Source organism: Lytechinus variegatus, chromosome 2 (assembly GCF_018143015.1).
Source record: "Lytechinus variegatus isolate NC3 chromosome 2, Lvar_3.0, whole genome shotgun sequence".
Lineage (NCBI taxonomy): Eukaryota > Metazoa > Echinodermata > Echinoidea > Temnopleuroida > Toxopneustidae > Lytechinus > Lytechinus variegatus.
Genome location: NC_054741.1, coordinates 8,467,730 through 8,482,653, shown reverse-complemented (window position 1 = coordinate 8,482,653; position 14,924 = coordinate 8,467,730). Strand labels below are relative to the sequence as shown.

At 35.4% G+C, this 14,924-nt stretch overlaps 1 protein-coding gene across 1 annotated transcript in view; it reads right to left on the bottom strand.

Annotated features, from left to right (window-relative positions):
* The window catches only part of LOC121407226, a 51,603-nt gene that overhangs the window by 12,372 nt on the left and 24,307 nt on the right, over positions 1-14,924 (bottom strand). The window contains exons 27-39 of the mRNA XM_041598193.1: positions 14,592-14,705; positions 13,624-13,737; positions 12,726-12,849; positions 11,792-11,929; positions 10,697-10,840; positions 9,890-9,976; positions 9,426-9,484; positions 6,653-6,784; positions 5,383-5,443; positions 4,592-4,656; positions 3,603-3,731; positions 2,917-3,039; positions 1,778-1,853 (exon numbers count right to left, since the gene is read on the bottom strand). Coding sequence (XP_041454127.1) covers positions 1,778-1,853; positions 2,917-3,039; positions 3,603-3,731; positions 4,592-4,656; positions 5,383-5,443; positions 6,653-6,784; positions 9,426-9,484; positions 9,890-9,976; positions 10,697-10,840; positions 11,792-11,929; positions 12,726-12,849; positions 13,624-13,737; positions 14,592-14,705 — 1,366 coding nt within the window. The remainder of the gene's footprint in view (positions 1-1,777; positions 1,854-2,916; positions 3,040-3,602; positions 3,732-4,591; positions 4,657-5,382; positions 5,444-6,652; positions 6,785-9,425; positions 9,485-9,889; positions 9,977-10,696; positions 10,841-11,791; positions 11,930-12,725; positions 12,850-13,623; positions 13,738-14,591; positions 14,706-14,924) is intronic.

Here is a 14,924-nt window from a genome sequence, read left to right as displayed (position 1 = left end):
TACCCCATCCGTATCGTTAGAACAAAATAGAGTGTATGTACGATCCGAGGTATTCTCAATAGCCAGCTGTATACACTTTTGTTTAGGATTATAGAAATCGATATCAACTTAAAGTCGTGTACTCTCGTCTAGTTTAATCTAGCTTGATCAGTTCATGAAGTTGAATATTATGACAACCATTTTCAAGAGGCAAAATAATGCACCTAAATGAAAGAAGAAAACACAAATCGATGTGTTATAAACTGAAATCATGATTTTTTTTCTTCCTATATTCTACCAACGGCGCCATTTTGAAACCTCACTAGCATTTTTTTTGTATTGAGTAGTTTTTATTGACAACTTCAATTCATATACAAAATAAAATATATGTAACAAATAAAACTTTGAAACATAATATTTTCATGAATGTTACAATAAAACACAATGTCAGACATCTTCCAATACATAATTATAAATAACATTGATTATAATATATGCATCAAGAAGAAACTTCTACAGAAAATTCCAACATATTGATTTTTTTCCAGTGTCAAATAAAAAACATAAGAGAAATTTTCCAAATACAAAAATAAATCATTAATAAAACCTAAACGAAATTGAAGCCATCAGCATATATATTTTTGACCCATCACCTCGGCCTCCTCACCCAAATAAATTCAAACACAAACTCAGCCCTTGTCATTACCCCCCCCCCAACCCTCCCATGAACACCCCCATCCCCTATCCGGTGGAGAACTGGCTCTGGGCTCCAATACACGGTCTAATATTTAAGTTTTCCCATTTAGAGAAAGCAATCTAATATAGTATCGATCATGTCGATCGTTTTCGATCTATCGTTGATCATATCAGCGCACGCACGCAGCTCTGCGTGCGTTTTGGGTTGCATTTCGCTGCTCCCATTATTTTCCCTCACTCTTATTGATTACGGTGTATACGTGGTCCTGCGAAACTGAAAATCATTGAAATCAAGCTTTCATCGCGGCAATGCCCACTGTACGCGAATATTGGACTCTCATCGAAGCATAACTCGTTTTATAATGCTTTATAAACTATAGAAACAAAAGGTAAAAACGTATGACTTTCTGGAATGTGTAGTTTAATTAATGGACATTGTAATTATAACACAGAAAAGGCAGAAACATAGTATGAAATTGTATTTTTAAGGCCTGCAAATGGATTCGAGTAATAGCCTTTGGGGAACCGACTATATACGGCTCCCGTACATGAATGAGTTTTAGGGAACCGTATATAGCCGGCTCCCGTTGGCAACGGATTAACTGGATTAAGCCGTTCCACATAAAAAGGTAAGCGTATAGGAATGAAACTGAAAAATGGCGGGAAAAACAACTGCATAATATGCAACACATGTCAAGTATAATTTCATAACAGTGCCCTAACCCTAAATCTTGTCCTAACTCAAGATTTAAGATTCAAGATCATATAATATTTTTCTGACTGATCAATCCAGGTATTCAACACACCAGAACATCCCTCCAGTCATTGCTAATTGTACAAGGATATGACGGAAGGAGAGGTTAGATTCTTGGCATAGGCCTACAGCGTATAGTCTGAAGGTGCACGCCACAGCACTTATTGCCCTAGATAATTTCATGTTTATTTACATCGCTCTATTTATCTCACATCAAATAAATGAAAATGCTAAAGCCATTATTGGTACAAAAAAAAGGATAGTGACGAAGCTACACACAGTTGAACCTTCATTGTGATATGACGTCTCTTTCACACAATCCTCCTTTACCTACCAAGATATATTTACCTTGTCATCTCGAACATTCCACATGATGTTACAAGCAGCTTGTAAACCATCATAATGATAAAGCATATCACGATTCCTAGAAAGAAATAATGAATAGACTTCAGTAAAATGTTTCAATGCTCAAGCAATAAGCACAAGGCTCATATTCTACTCCATATTGTGCTAGTAGCAGAGAAGTTTTTGAAACCAGGGGTGGGGGGGGAGGCAAATTGAAAAATATATCTAAAATACAGAGTATTGTGCCCCAAAATTTACAATTAAATATGAACAGTTTTGTATGCTTAATAGAATTTTTAGTTTAGTTTACCAGCTTTTTAGTACATTCCAATCCTTTTAAAACATATATTTGCACTGCATATTTCGAGTTGTTGAAATTAATGGGGTTAGGTAAATTGACTGGCACCCTAGGATTGAGGCCTCTGTCTGACACATATCCTGAGTAGTTGCAAGAAATTTACACATGTTCGAGTTTCAAAGGATGTTTCAAGTCTCTTTGAGACATCTTCATAAGTTGCAGATGCTAATTAGTTTCTCAGAGATTGCTGTGACTGAGGAGACACATGAGAGGCAAAGTAGAGATATGTCTTCTTGACTCCCAAGCAACTAATCGACACCTGGGGAGCGTTTCATGAAAGGACTTGTCAGACGTTTTATCCAACGAGTCCCATTTTATCCGACAATTACCATAGTAACAGTGCCTCTCAGCCAATCAGAATCAAGGAAAGGTGTCAGATCTGACAACTTGTCAGACAAAAATGTTGATGAAACGGTCCCCAGAGTGGCTTGGAGATTTCTATGATATGTCCCCTGAAGTTACACTCTTGTGAAAACACAAACCATTTTTTGTCAAAGAGAAGACACAAATATATCTTTGCAACAATAACTGGCAACATCTATTCATTTTTTATTGGCCTCTATCTTTGTTTTGCACAACCTTCTGATGGTTCTGTTGCATGATTGGTCAAAACAGAATAATATGATAAATTAGCTCATCAATCTGAAGACTGTGTTTTATGAGTTTTCTGGCATGTTTTATGGGGTTTTTTCTCCAGTGAACAGCTCAGGTTAATAATTATTGATATCATCATATCTAATGTCACCCTTGGTTTCATGAAACATGGAATGAAGCAAATACATACCTTTTGATTTTGGCCAGGTCTGCCAAAACAGAGAGTAAACAAGGAAGTTTGTTGTTATCATCTGCTTTACTGATCATATTGCAGAGAGATGAAATCACTTCTGATGGTATGCTCTCTCGTTCACTGTAGTATTAAAACATACAAATAATCATGAATCATGATTATTCTTGAAAAGTGAAGTAAAACTAATACTAGGAGATGAAGAGCTTATTAGGTTAAGGTGCTTGTGCTGCATGATGATTTGGATATTTGATCAGCACCATCTGTAGTAAAGACAAGGTGAAATATCATTCTCCATGAAATACTGCCATAACATGTTCATATGTTATCCAGATCTTCAAGATTATGAGGGATAGACAATATTCCCGTAAAAAGGGACATAGCATGAAACTGAGGAAGCAGAGATGCAGATCTGACATTTCTCAAAATTAATTTTCATTGAGGAGCTGCAATAATTGAAATTCCCTTGTAAGTGCAACTAGTCTGAATCAGTTTAAATCAGGACTTAAAAATTTTGACACAACCATCGTCTGAAGTACAGACCTTACCAAAGAAATGTGAAGAGGACAGGAAATTGGAAAATATGAAATTCTAAAAGAGCATACCAAGATAAAAGTACATAATATTAATTCACTTCTTTGTTTCCAAGTTTTTCCAATGAACAAAAACAACCAATATCTTCTTACACATCATTGTAGAAGAGGATATTCCTGAAAGTGTCACAGACATTCTTTATCACCAAACAGCTGTTGTTCAAGTCTAGCATCTGCTGTAAGATCGTGATTCCTCCAGCAGCTAAGAACAGGTCTCTGGTCCTGAAAAAAAAGAGAAAACAACAAATGGATGAACCTCCTCTCTATCCCTCTTCTTATCATTATTAGCATCTTTTCCTTTCAGTCTTTTTCCTCCTCCTACTACCCTGTTAATGTTATCAATATTTTCATGGTCATCTTCTTCCTCCTTCTCCTCTTCCTCAGTTCTCTCAACTCCTTATCATTGTTATTAGCATCACCACTCCCCTACCTCCATCACCTCCTTCTTTCCTTCTTCCTCCTCCTTTCTTATCAACCTACCCTTCTTATTTTCAATATTACCACTACCATCCTCCTCCTCCTCAGCATCACCTGGTTTTGTTTTCATTGACTATGACATCGCCATGGTGTAGCCGTTCTGACTCTTGTCTTGTAATCAGGGGGGCGTTTCATGAAAGGACTTGTCGGACGTTTTATCTGACAAGTCCCATGTTATCCGACAATTACCATAGGAACAGTGCCTCTCAGCCAATCAAAATCATGGAAAGATGTCAGATCTGACAACTTGTCGGATGAAAATATTGATGAAACGCTCCCCTGGTCATGTGTTCAAATCCCACTAGTGGCCTAGTGTCCTTTGGCAAGGCATCAATCCACAGTTTACCACTCTACACCCAGGTGGGTTATGGTAGGATATAAAAGCCTATGCAGTATGCCAAGCAATTGAATCTTGAATCTCTTCTTGTTGGAAAGCTTCCATGAGATTGGAGAAAGCACATACATTGTGTGCCATCTGCATGGATCCGACAACAGGGGTAATAACATATCTGTAAAGCACTTGGGGATATCGTTCTGATGTATCAAGTGCTATAAAAAATTAAATATTTTTCACTGTCATGATCTTTATAGCACACATTTCTTACCTTTTCTCTGTTGAGATTTCATTGATAAAGGAGGTGACATCTTCCTTTAATCCTGTATCTGATGCCTGGATATAAAAACAAGAACAAAACAAATCAATAATAATGCAGAAAACTCTCATTAGTTGGGGATGATACATTATATAAATATAAAGCTACAACCAACCTTTAATAGACCACCACAGGCAGCAAATTTTGTGACTGATCAGTTGGCTTGAGAAAAGTCCTATAGGAGTGGACGAAAGCTCGCCCCATATAAATTAAAGGTTGGTGGACGCTTATTATTTATTTAACAAATGCTCATGTCTTTGGCACCGAAATGGGGCATCATTGCAGTGCCTCATCCCTTTTGCTTATAGTTTGCATACAATGTCTACTTGTCCTCTTTCAAACACTCAAACACTGGAAAGGACAGTTAAACATACAATGCAGGGGGGGACATCTGTGGTAACTTTATAAATATATGTAACTCCAAGAATAAAAAACCTTATGTGATTGAGTTGAATTGAGGGTAGGCATTTATATTTTACTACTCTCCACCCAGGAGTTAAATGGTTACCATGCAAGAATATCCTCTGTATATTTAGTATTTTGATCTTAATGAAAGGTTCCCCTGAAAGTAGAGAAAGTACATACATTATACAATTGCAAAATAGAATCTGATGGCCAAGTAATAATATTTGTGGAGTGATCCAAGACATTGGCCCAATGTAACAATGCTATACAAAAGTGGAATTATGTTAGCATCATCATGTTCTACAATTTTCATTTTTTGTGATAATGATCAAACTTACCTTCATAAGAGCATTATGGATGCTTTTTAATCCTCCTTGGCTGGCAATCTCTTGGCATATTCTGATAAGAAAACATAATTTTTCATAAGTATGATTAAAATTAATTTACATTTTACAAATTCAAGAGTAAAAACAGCATGGAAAAGGGGGCAGAAGAAAGGTATTGGCTTATACAGAAGGCATTTTGATTTTGATGTCTACCAGTCTCCTTTCTTTCATGTTCCTATTAAAAAATATCTGTTTTATTAATTTAAATTTTGCAAGAGTAAATAAGCTTCTAAAAAAGCTCACTTTGCATTGTATCCATTTCCAATATATATCAAACATGAATCAATGTTTATTTAGAAAGTTTTTTTATGGTTAGATATAATTCAACTCCATCATCATCATTTTCTTAATCCATTTTTAATTTCTTTTAAATATTTTTTTATCATAAGCTCAGTAGTTAGATACAATGAGAAGCCCATAAGAAAATAAATCATAGTAGTGCACTGTTACTCAATTTCATATTTCTAAAGTTGAACGGCATCAAATATTCAGGATGAACAGAATTCATACATTCAAGTTTGTACTAACATCTGGGGGGTGTTTCACAAAGATTTAAGTGTGACTTAGAGTCGCACTTAAATGCCGGGTTGCGTACGGTATGAAAGGCTTGACCGCATTGGTCAGATCGTCTCAAGAGGACGCGCACTAATGCGTATCTATCAATGAGATCGCGCGTTGCATATCTTGTACGCGTCGGCATTTAAGTGCGACTTAAGTCATATTTAAATCTTTGTGAAACACCCCCCTGGAATGAGAAATGCCATGACAGAGAACTTGAATGAAGGCCTGTGTTGGTGTCAATGTCACATGATGTTAAGCTACCAATGCTCTGATTGATGTAATTGTGTTAAACCCGTTGTTGGGGTTTGATCAGCAGCCTGATTCATGCTTTGAACATCGACACCAACATCAATACTTTACTTGAACATCTTATTCCAATAATGTAACTGAGCATCATAATCAACACCAATCCTAGACATCAGGAACACAAAAGTCCAAACCATCACTACACTTGAACACTAACATCAACATCATTCATGAATACCAACACCATACTCAAATTATACCAACACTAACCCACATAACAACACACTGTACTTGAACACTAACACCCAAACCAACACTCAACTTTAACAAATCACTAATCATGATCAATATAAAGCATCAATCATGAATTGAATAGCTTCTTTTAAATTTTTCTTAGCATGCAAGGATACCATACCTGGGTGATGCTGTCGAGAGCCGAAGTAGACTCAGGACCAGGAGTTCTTTGGTATTTTCCTTCAGTTTTCCATTGCACAGAACCTGACATAGTGATTTGATACATCCTCCTTTGAGAAGAGTTTCCTTGTCACTAGAATTGAAAAGATATTATTTATGTCTAGATATGAATTTTAATCATGGAAAAAATTGTCTCAAAGTGATCATGAAAGGCTGTTTATAATGCACCTAGGAATTGGTATTTCCTGAAAAGCAATGGAATCACCAAAACAATAACTTGATTCAATTCTTCTAAAGGTCATTTCTCATACTCGAAGATATGCATGTATAGGACTTAACATCAAAATTGTCTAGCATCTGAATTATAGCAATCCTATTCCAATCAATAGAAGAACCTTTATAAACAAGAAAAAGTTTCATTTGGACTGTTCCCCGAACTAGAGGGTGGTATTTCTAATACCATTTATCTTTGCATTTAATTACATTCGTTCACTAGAAATAAAAAATAAATAAATAAAATGAAAAGGAAACTAGAATTTAATTCGTCATGCGGACGAATTAGGTGGTCTGTCATGATTTTTCATTCAGAGTCGGCTAATGTATAAATTGAATCATTTAGATATGATTGATAATCTTGATTCTAGACATCCTAAGAATAAATTTTGACCATTGCTCAATGTGATTATTAATGTGGTGATGACAATCGTCAGACATACATATTCAAACAGATATATAGAAGTTAGATCATGACTATATATATTGATGGATGGCGCGATGGATGGATCAAGTGATGGATTGAGAGATAAATGATAGGTGGTTATATTAATAAAACATAGATAGACAGACATATAGATAGATTGATAGAGACAGATAGATTGATATAGAAAGATAGACATATCCAAATAGATATATATAATAGAAATAGACAGATAGATAGATAGATAGATAGCCAGACAGACAGACATACATATAGAAAGATAGATAGACAGGCAGATAGATAGATGGATATATAGAAAGATAGATATACATATCTAAACAGATTGATATATTATATTAGACAGAGAGAGAGATAGATAGACAGATACATATACAAAGTAGGTAGATAGACAGATAGACATATATATGGATAGATAGAGTGAGAGAGAGAGACATATTCAAACAGGTAGATATATATTTGACAGAGAGATAGACATATATGTCATGTAGGTAGATAGATAGACAGACAGATGGATGGATAGATAGAAAGAAATATAGATAGATATATAACAGATAGATAGATAGATATAATATAAAAAAAGTGATTATAATCTGTTTTATTTTGCAATATTTTAGCTATTATTTATTAGCATTGTTATAATTGATCGTGCGCAAGATATTAAAAAAAAAAATCATGTTCACCCGCGGACTCAAACCCCTGCCCGCATGATTGAATGAGATGCAAGTCTGACGCCTAACCGATTGAGCTAGAATATTTCCCATAGACTTTACACGTAAGCAATTTTGAGAATTACAATTCCAATTTTGCAAGTGAAAAACGGGCATGATCCCGGCATCTGATCAAAAAATGAAGGGCACACTTCCGAAAGCTTAGAATCTCAGCTACAACATACTAAAAGCTCAGGGAAACCTGACAAGAAAAATTGGAGATATGGCTCACGAAATAGAGGAATGTCGAATCTAGTTTTGAGAAAAAGTCATGTCCCATAGAGATTACACGCAAAATGAGGAAAAATGACATGCCTCTTTTCATCGCTGTTTTACGCAATGATGCATTTCTCAAAACGAAAATTCATGTTAACTGAGGAGAAAGAGTACATTCTAAACTAAAACATATCAAAATCTGGGCGAAAAACGATCTATATTCGAGAAGTTACAACCAAATTTGCATAAATTTGATGACGTCATTTTTGAAAAAATGAAATGTTTAGTTTAGGCGCCATTTTGATGACGTCATGATATAATTTAGGGATATTGATGACATGAAATCAAATCTACAACTCATACTCTATCGATATATGAAAAAAAAAATGGGGGTCAACGGACTATTTACAGAGCTACAGGAAATTTTAAATAGGCATGTTTTTGCCCATATATGGCCTATAGTGAGAGCTCGCGCGCACACGTGCTGCAAACTTTAATGGGTGTTAATTTCTATATTAATGGTTGTAGAAGGTTGATCAAGGTATCAAATTGCTCAGAATTTTATTAGCAATGCAATGATATTAAAAGAAACGGTTTTTCTGCGTTGCGTTAAGGTGTAACGCGCGCGCGCACAAATTTTCGAAATGCTTAAAATGACCTGAAACGTACCCAAAAAATTTTATAGGTCATTTGGACGATTTTTTTACCTTTGACGCGCGCGTCATGACCTCTACATGACCTTTGATGACATTGACAGTTGACCCTTGACATGAAGTTAATGTCATGTAAATATTGTTAATTTTTGATAATTGATAATGAAGATATGATCAAATGAAGAATTTTACAAAATGGCGCGTAGATGACGTCATCATGACCATATGACCTTGAAAAGCTTAGTTTGCCGTCTCCATGATAGATTCTATATATGACGAAAAAATCAGCAAAATTGATTCAGCCAATTCCGAGAAAAGTTGGCGACAAACATAGGTGCCAAGAATAAAGAAATAAAGAAATAAAGAAATAAAGAAAGAAAATTCTGACGAAAACAATAGGTGATCTGTCATAGACAGACCACCTAATAATTCATAATAGGCAAGATCATTCAAATTAAGAACAAAGTTATATAGCAGTACCTTTCACTTGATAGAAGCTCATCTATCTTGGCAACCAATCCAAGTTGTCCTTGTAAGCTCTGTCAAGGAAATCATCAAAAACACATAATACATAGAAAATTTTGAACTCCGATTAAACTTCAGCCATGGCTCAAATCTGTACTTTAATTATGGAAAGCCCAAGATGTTAAACTTGTTAAAATGCTCTGTTTCTTTTGTTTAGTGAGTTCTATTATTATAAGAAGGAAACATGAAATAACATACGTAGAAAAGTATAGAGCACATATATTTTGCGCCATATTTAACCTCCTAATCAATCTTAATGCTTGCCCGAAAATGAAACTAAATTGCTAAATTTAATCTAACATCTGAGATCCTTGTTAAGAAAAGATATTATAAATATTTTGATAAAGCAGATAAAGTGAAGACAGAGAGACCAGTGTGGAATTTGGATATCTTTGTAGACTATGATGTTTTGGCCTTACCTTGACTTGGTAGAGTTGTGCACATAGTTTATTGAGTTGTTGAGTTATACCATCCCCCGATGGACATGATTCCATTGGAAACATCATCTAATATTCAATCAGAATTGTAAAAAGAACAACAAATATGACATTTGACCTTAATAATTAAATGTTCTAAATTATAGTCTGGATTGAACTATTTTGGATATTTGCTTCGAATCTCCAACATCAAATAATGATAGAGTGTAGACCTACCAACATGAACAAAATGAAAATATATATTCTATTATTTTTTATACAAATCAGAAATAGAATTCCTCCAAAAATTTATCTTGTCCATTTGATCATGGGACCGGCAGCAGCTGAGCAGCCCCAATTCAAAGGTGCTCAATCCCTTAATCCACTGAATGCCAAACGGGGTAGCTAGCAGCAAATCCCATCTTTTAATGTCTTTTGGTTTGATACGACAAGGGCTTAAACTCCTGACCTCCCGGTTGTAAGGAAGATGCTCTACCAACTGAGCCAACACACTGGCTTTTTCATTGACCCAGGGCTTCAATTACCGGTAATCTGAAGCCATTGTAGGCTAGGCTGTAGATATCCTGTTGACTGAACCTAATGTCCCTCTCAGTGGCCTTAGAGATTTTGTTATGCTATTTTCTTGCTTTTTTCGATTTGTGCTGAAGATGTGCGCTATAGAAAAGTGGGCTTGCCATAAAAACATTGAAATTTAAAGCTTGTTCAACCATACACCCTATATTATATGATTTTGGAAATAACTATAAAATATACAAAGAGGTCTGCCTAACATATCACCTAATGAATTACCTTCATGAATTGTTGTGTTGGTTGGGCTAATCCAGCATCGATCAATCTCTTACTGACTAAGATCTTCTCTCCTCCCATCTCATTGTACATGTTTACTGTGTACTGATAACCACCAGTACTATCACATAATCCACTGGTCTGAACCTACAGAAAATGATGAATTGACATTGAAAACTACTTAATCTTGTAAAGAAAAGAAGAAAGTAAAGAATATAGTATTAAGAGAGCCTTTTCTATACTTATTTTGATACATTGAAATGATTGAATAGAATCTGGTGTGAACACAAGGATTATCTCAACAGAATATAGTATAATGGATATAAGGTGAGAAAATGTGATTGTTGCTAATTTGACGATTAACAGTGATCCATTAAGACCATCAAGAAATATCCCTGTATGAGAGGTGATACAACTCCAATGTTTAGATCATCTTAAAACTTCAACTGAAGACTCAAGAGCAACATTATTTGGAATTTACATCATCAGTGGAGTCAACATCATCGTCGACATCATCATCATCATCATGTCAATCACCACCATTACCATAAAAAATCACTATTACCATGATTATCATCATTATCATAGTCATCATCATAGTCATCATCATTATCATTATCATTATCATCATCATCATCATCTTCTTCATCATCTTCATCATCATCATCATCATCATCTTCATCATCTTCACCATCTTCATCATCTTCATCACCATCATCATCATCATCATCTTCATCATCATCATCATCATCATCTTCATCCTCTTCATCCTCTTCATCATCATCATCATCATCATCATCATCATCATCATCATCATCATCATCATCATCATCATCATCATCTTCATCATCATCATCATCATCATCATCATCATCTTCATCATCATCATCATCATCATCATCATCATCATCATCATCAACATCATCATCATCTTCATCATCATCATCATCATCATCATCTTCATCATCATCATCATCATCATCATCATCAACATCATCATCATCTTCATCATCATCATCATCATCTTCATCATGATGATGATGATCATCATCATCATTATTATAATCTTCATCGTCAAAATCATCATCATCATCTTACCTCAACAGATACAGCTACCTTGGTGGTTTCTCCCACACACATATTCCACATCTCATCAGTAGTCTTATCATCCCAGGCCTGTTGGTTGGCTGGTGGCTGAATGGCTTCTAAACTACACTGAATCGCTTGAGGGCCAAGCTAGAAGGAAAAAACACCATACAAACACCAGGGGATTAAACCATGTCAAACAACACCAAACAGGCATTACAAACATTGGTTGCACACCAGTTGGTTATTCATCTTAAGGGTGTCTTGTTTGTGTGTATGTGGAAGTTCATTTATATGGGTGAGTTTGTTCCAACCTTAACTAGGAGTAATACTCATTTGTTACTTCTAAGCAAATGCCATTTAGTTTAATGCTGACAAGGTCTAATTACTACTTTGTCTACTTATCATTTTGCACTTTATCAAATTACAATTTGGGTTATAACAGTTCACATAATCACAGAGACTACGTAGCTCACAAGATACACTCACACTACAAGTACACCCACATACAAGACTAAAGCAACACTAGGAGATAGGTCATTTCTAATGTTAGCCCCACGACTATGGAACAAACTTCACCTCAACATTAGGAATTCAACAAATTTACCTAATTTCAAGTTAAAATTAAAAACGTATCTATTCCAATAGTATGTATAGCACCTAGGAAGCTCTTGCAGCACAATAGAATATATATAGTTTTTGTGCTATATAAATGCATATAATTATTATCATTATAGAGGCTACATAGCGTTAGACCTGGGCCCATCTTACAAAGTAGTTAAATTAACCATAACTTCCTGGATAGCCATGAATGGCAACATAAAATTACTCAAAATGTTCTCTAGCTAAGATGCATACTCATACATTCGTCGTCGTGACAATTCAGTGTGCTTCCTCTTATGATTACAACTCATAATGATTTTCTGTAGAAAGAGGTATCACTTACATCGGTGAATTCTTGAGGTAAAGGACAAACATAATCCTTGTGAATGAATTCCATATCACCATGATCTATGAAGAAGATATCCCTCTCATCATCTTTCTCATCCACCACGCGACCACGATACCACCTGGTTAGAAAAGATAAGTAAAATATTCTATGTAGATGTTGGGCTTGTAATAAGCTACATGAATCAATTTTCCGCTTCTTTTTATCGCCCAAACTAAACACAACAAAGTTTCAAAACAATGAAATATAAATTTTATTTATTTTATCTTATTTTATCTTATTTTATCATATACGATAATATATATCATTTTATCAATCACAATATGTTATCACTTTTTGAAACTTTGAAATATTCCTTTGAAGAAAAAAAACACATTTGCTTTAAGTACTAAAAATTGTACAGAAAACAAAAGACACTTTGAGAGTTTTATTAGTAACTCAGGTAAAAGGAAGATTTTGTTCATGAATAAGCTAAAAATAAGATAAAAAAATATTTCATTAAAATCATCATATAATCAATGGCCAAGAACTTGTCGTAAGTGTATCCATTTCAATTTCAAGCCTAACAGTGATCATGTAAAATCAGTGGCCTGTATTCCGAAGAATAGCTTAACTTAGACCAGAGTCTAATTCAAGCCTAAAACTATTAGAAGCCCAAAATGCCTAGATTTCTTAACAATGTATGCATATGTTTATTCCATTATTTTCCTTTGCATGAATGGTAAAGAAAACTATTTCAGTTATTATCCCACATAGTTGTGAATGATTGGAGTGCATAATAAGCTGATAAATTCAACTTCTCTTAGAGACTCATTTCACAATTGGCTCTCCATAGTTAAACCACAACTTTAGAGCAGAGTTTAAATAAGTGCAGAATATGGGCCAATGTCTTTACCTGTCATCAATGCCACATTTTGCAATGCACAGCTCTCCTTTAGCAACTTGACATTCTCCTGCTGGTTGATAGTCAGACATCTTGTGATTAAGATTCTGCATCAAGTTCTCTAACCTGAGAAGAAAAGACATACCGGTATATAACAATATTGTCACATCTAGGTTTCACAAATGAAATCAGCCCCACACAGCTATCAGGAAACTGGCATTTATTAGAGAAGGGGCCCATTGCAGGAATAGTAATGATCAAATACAACTCAAAATGCAAGAAATGAAATGCGCATACATGAGGGATTTGCGCTTGGTTACTTGAGTTGCATGCAAATCTTTCTGGTATGGGCACCAAGGTCTGATAGCTCAATTGATAGAGCGGTAGTTTTGTAATCCTCTATTTGATTCCAACATGGTTAACTTGTACCCTCTAGCACAGCATCTATCCTCATGACCGGGGGACCGTTTCATCACCATTTTTTTCCGACAAGTTGTCAGATCTGACATCTTTCCTTGATTCTGATTGGATGAGAGGCACTGTTACTATAGTAACTGTCGGATAAAATGGGACTTGTCGGATATAACGTCCGACAAGTCCCTTCATGAAACGCTCCCCAGGGGCCCGTTAACACAAAGCTTAGCAATGAATAGCAATTATGAAAGAACACTTCTGATTGGTTCCTAGTTGGTACTATGAACCAAATGCACATGAAATATTGATACCAAATGGCCAGTCGATTTAGCGATTGATCGCTAATCTTTGTGTTACATAGCCCAGGTCCTTTGGAGAGGGTTTTAAGCCTTCTGCTTTCTAGCTTACAAGCATTCACCCTTCCTTAGAAATCAAATAAAAACATCATCATCTACATTTCCATTCACCGTCAATCGCAAACCAACTGACAGTCCCCCCCCCCGCATAAAATTTGTGATTCCTGCAAAACTGCCCTACGTCACATAAAAGCCATGATACTACAATACCTATAATTTGATTTGACTGGTTGTACATAGATGTGATGAGGGTTCTCTATAGCTGATAGATAGACCTGATTGGGTGCATCTTCACTCAGACGAGCAGGTGCTGGCAGCTTCACACTGAGAAAGCAAAAAATACAGTATTAAGATTGCTTACAGACAATATAATTGCTTTTTATGGCAGGTGGTCTATATAGGTAGTCCAGCTTAGCCAGGGAATTATAGGAGTGCCTTTGGCACCTAACAAGTTTGGTATGTGCGCAATATAAAACCCTTCTATTATTATAATTTTCTACATCATATGATGGATAGTTTTAGCATGCACAGATAGACATAATG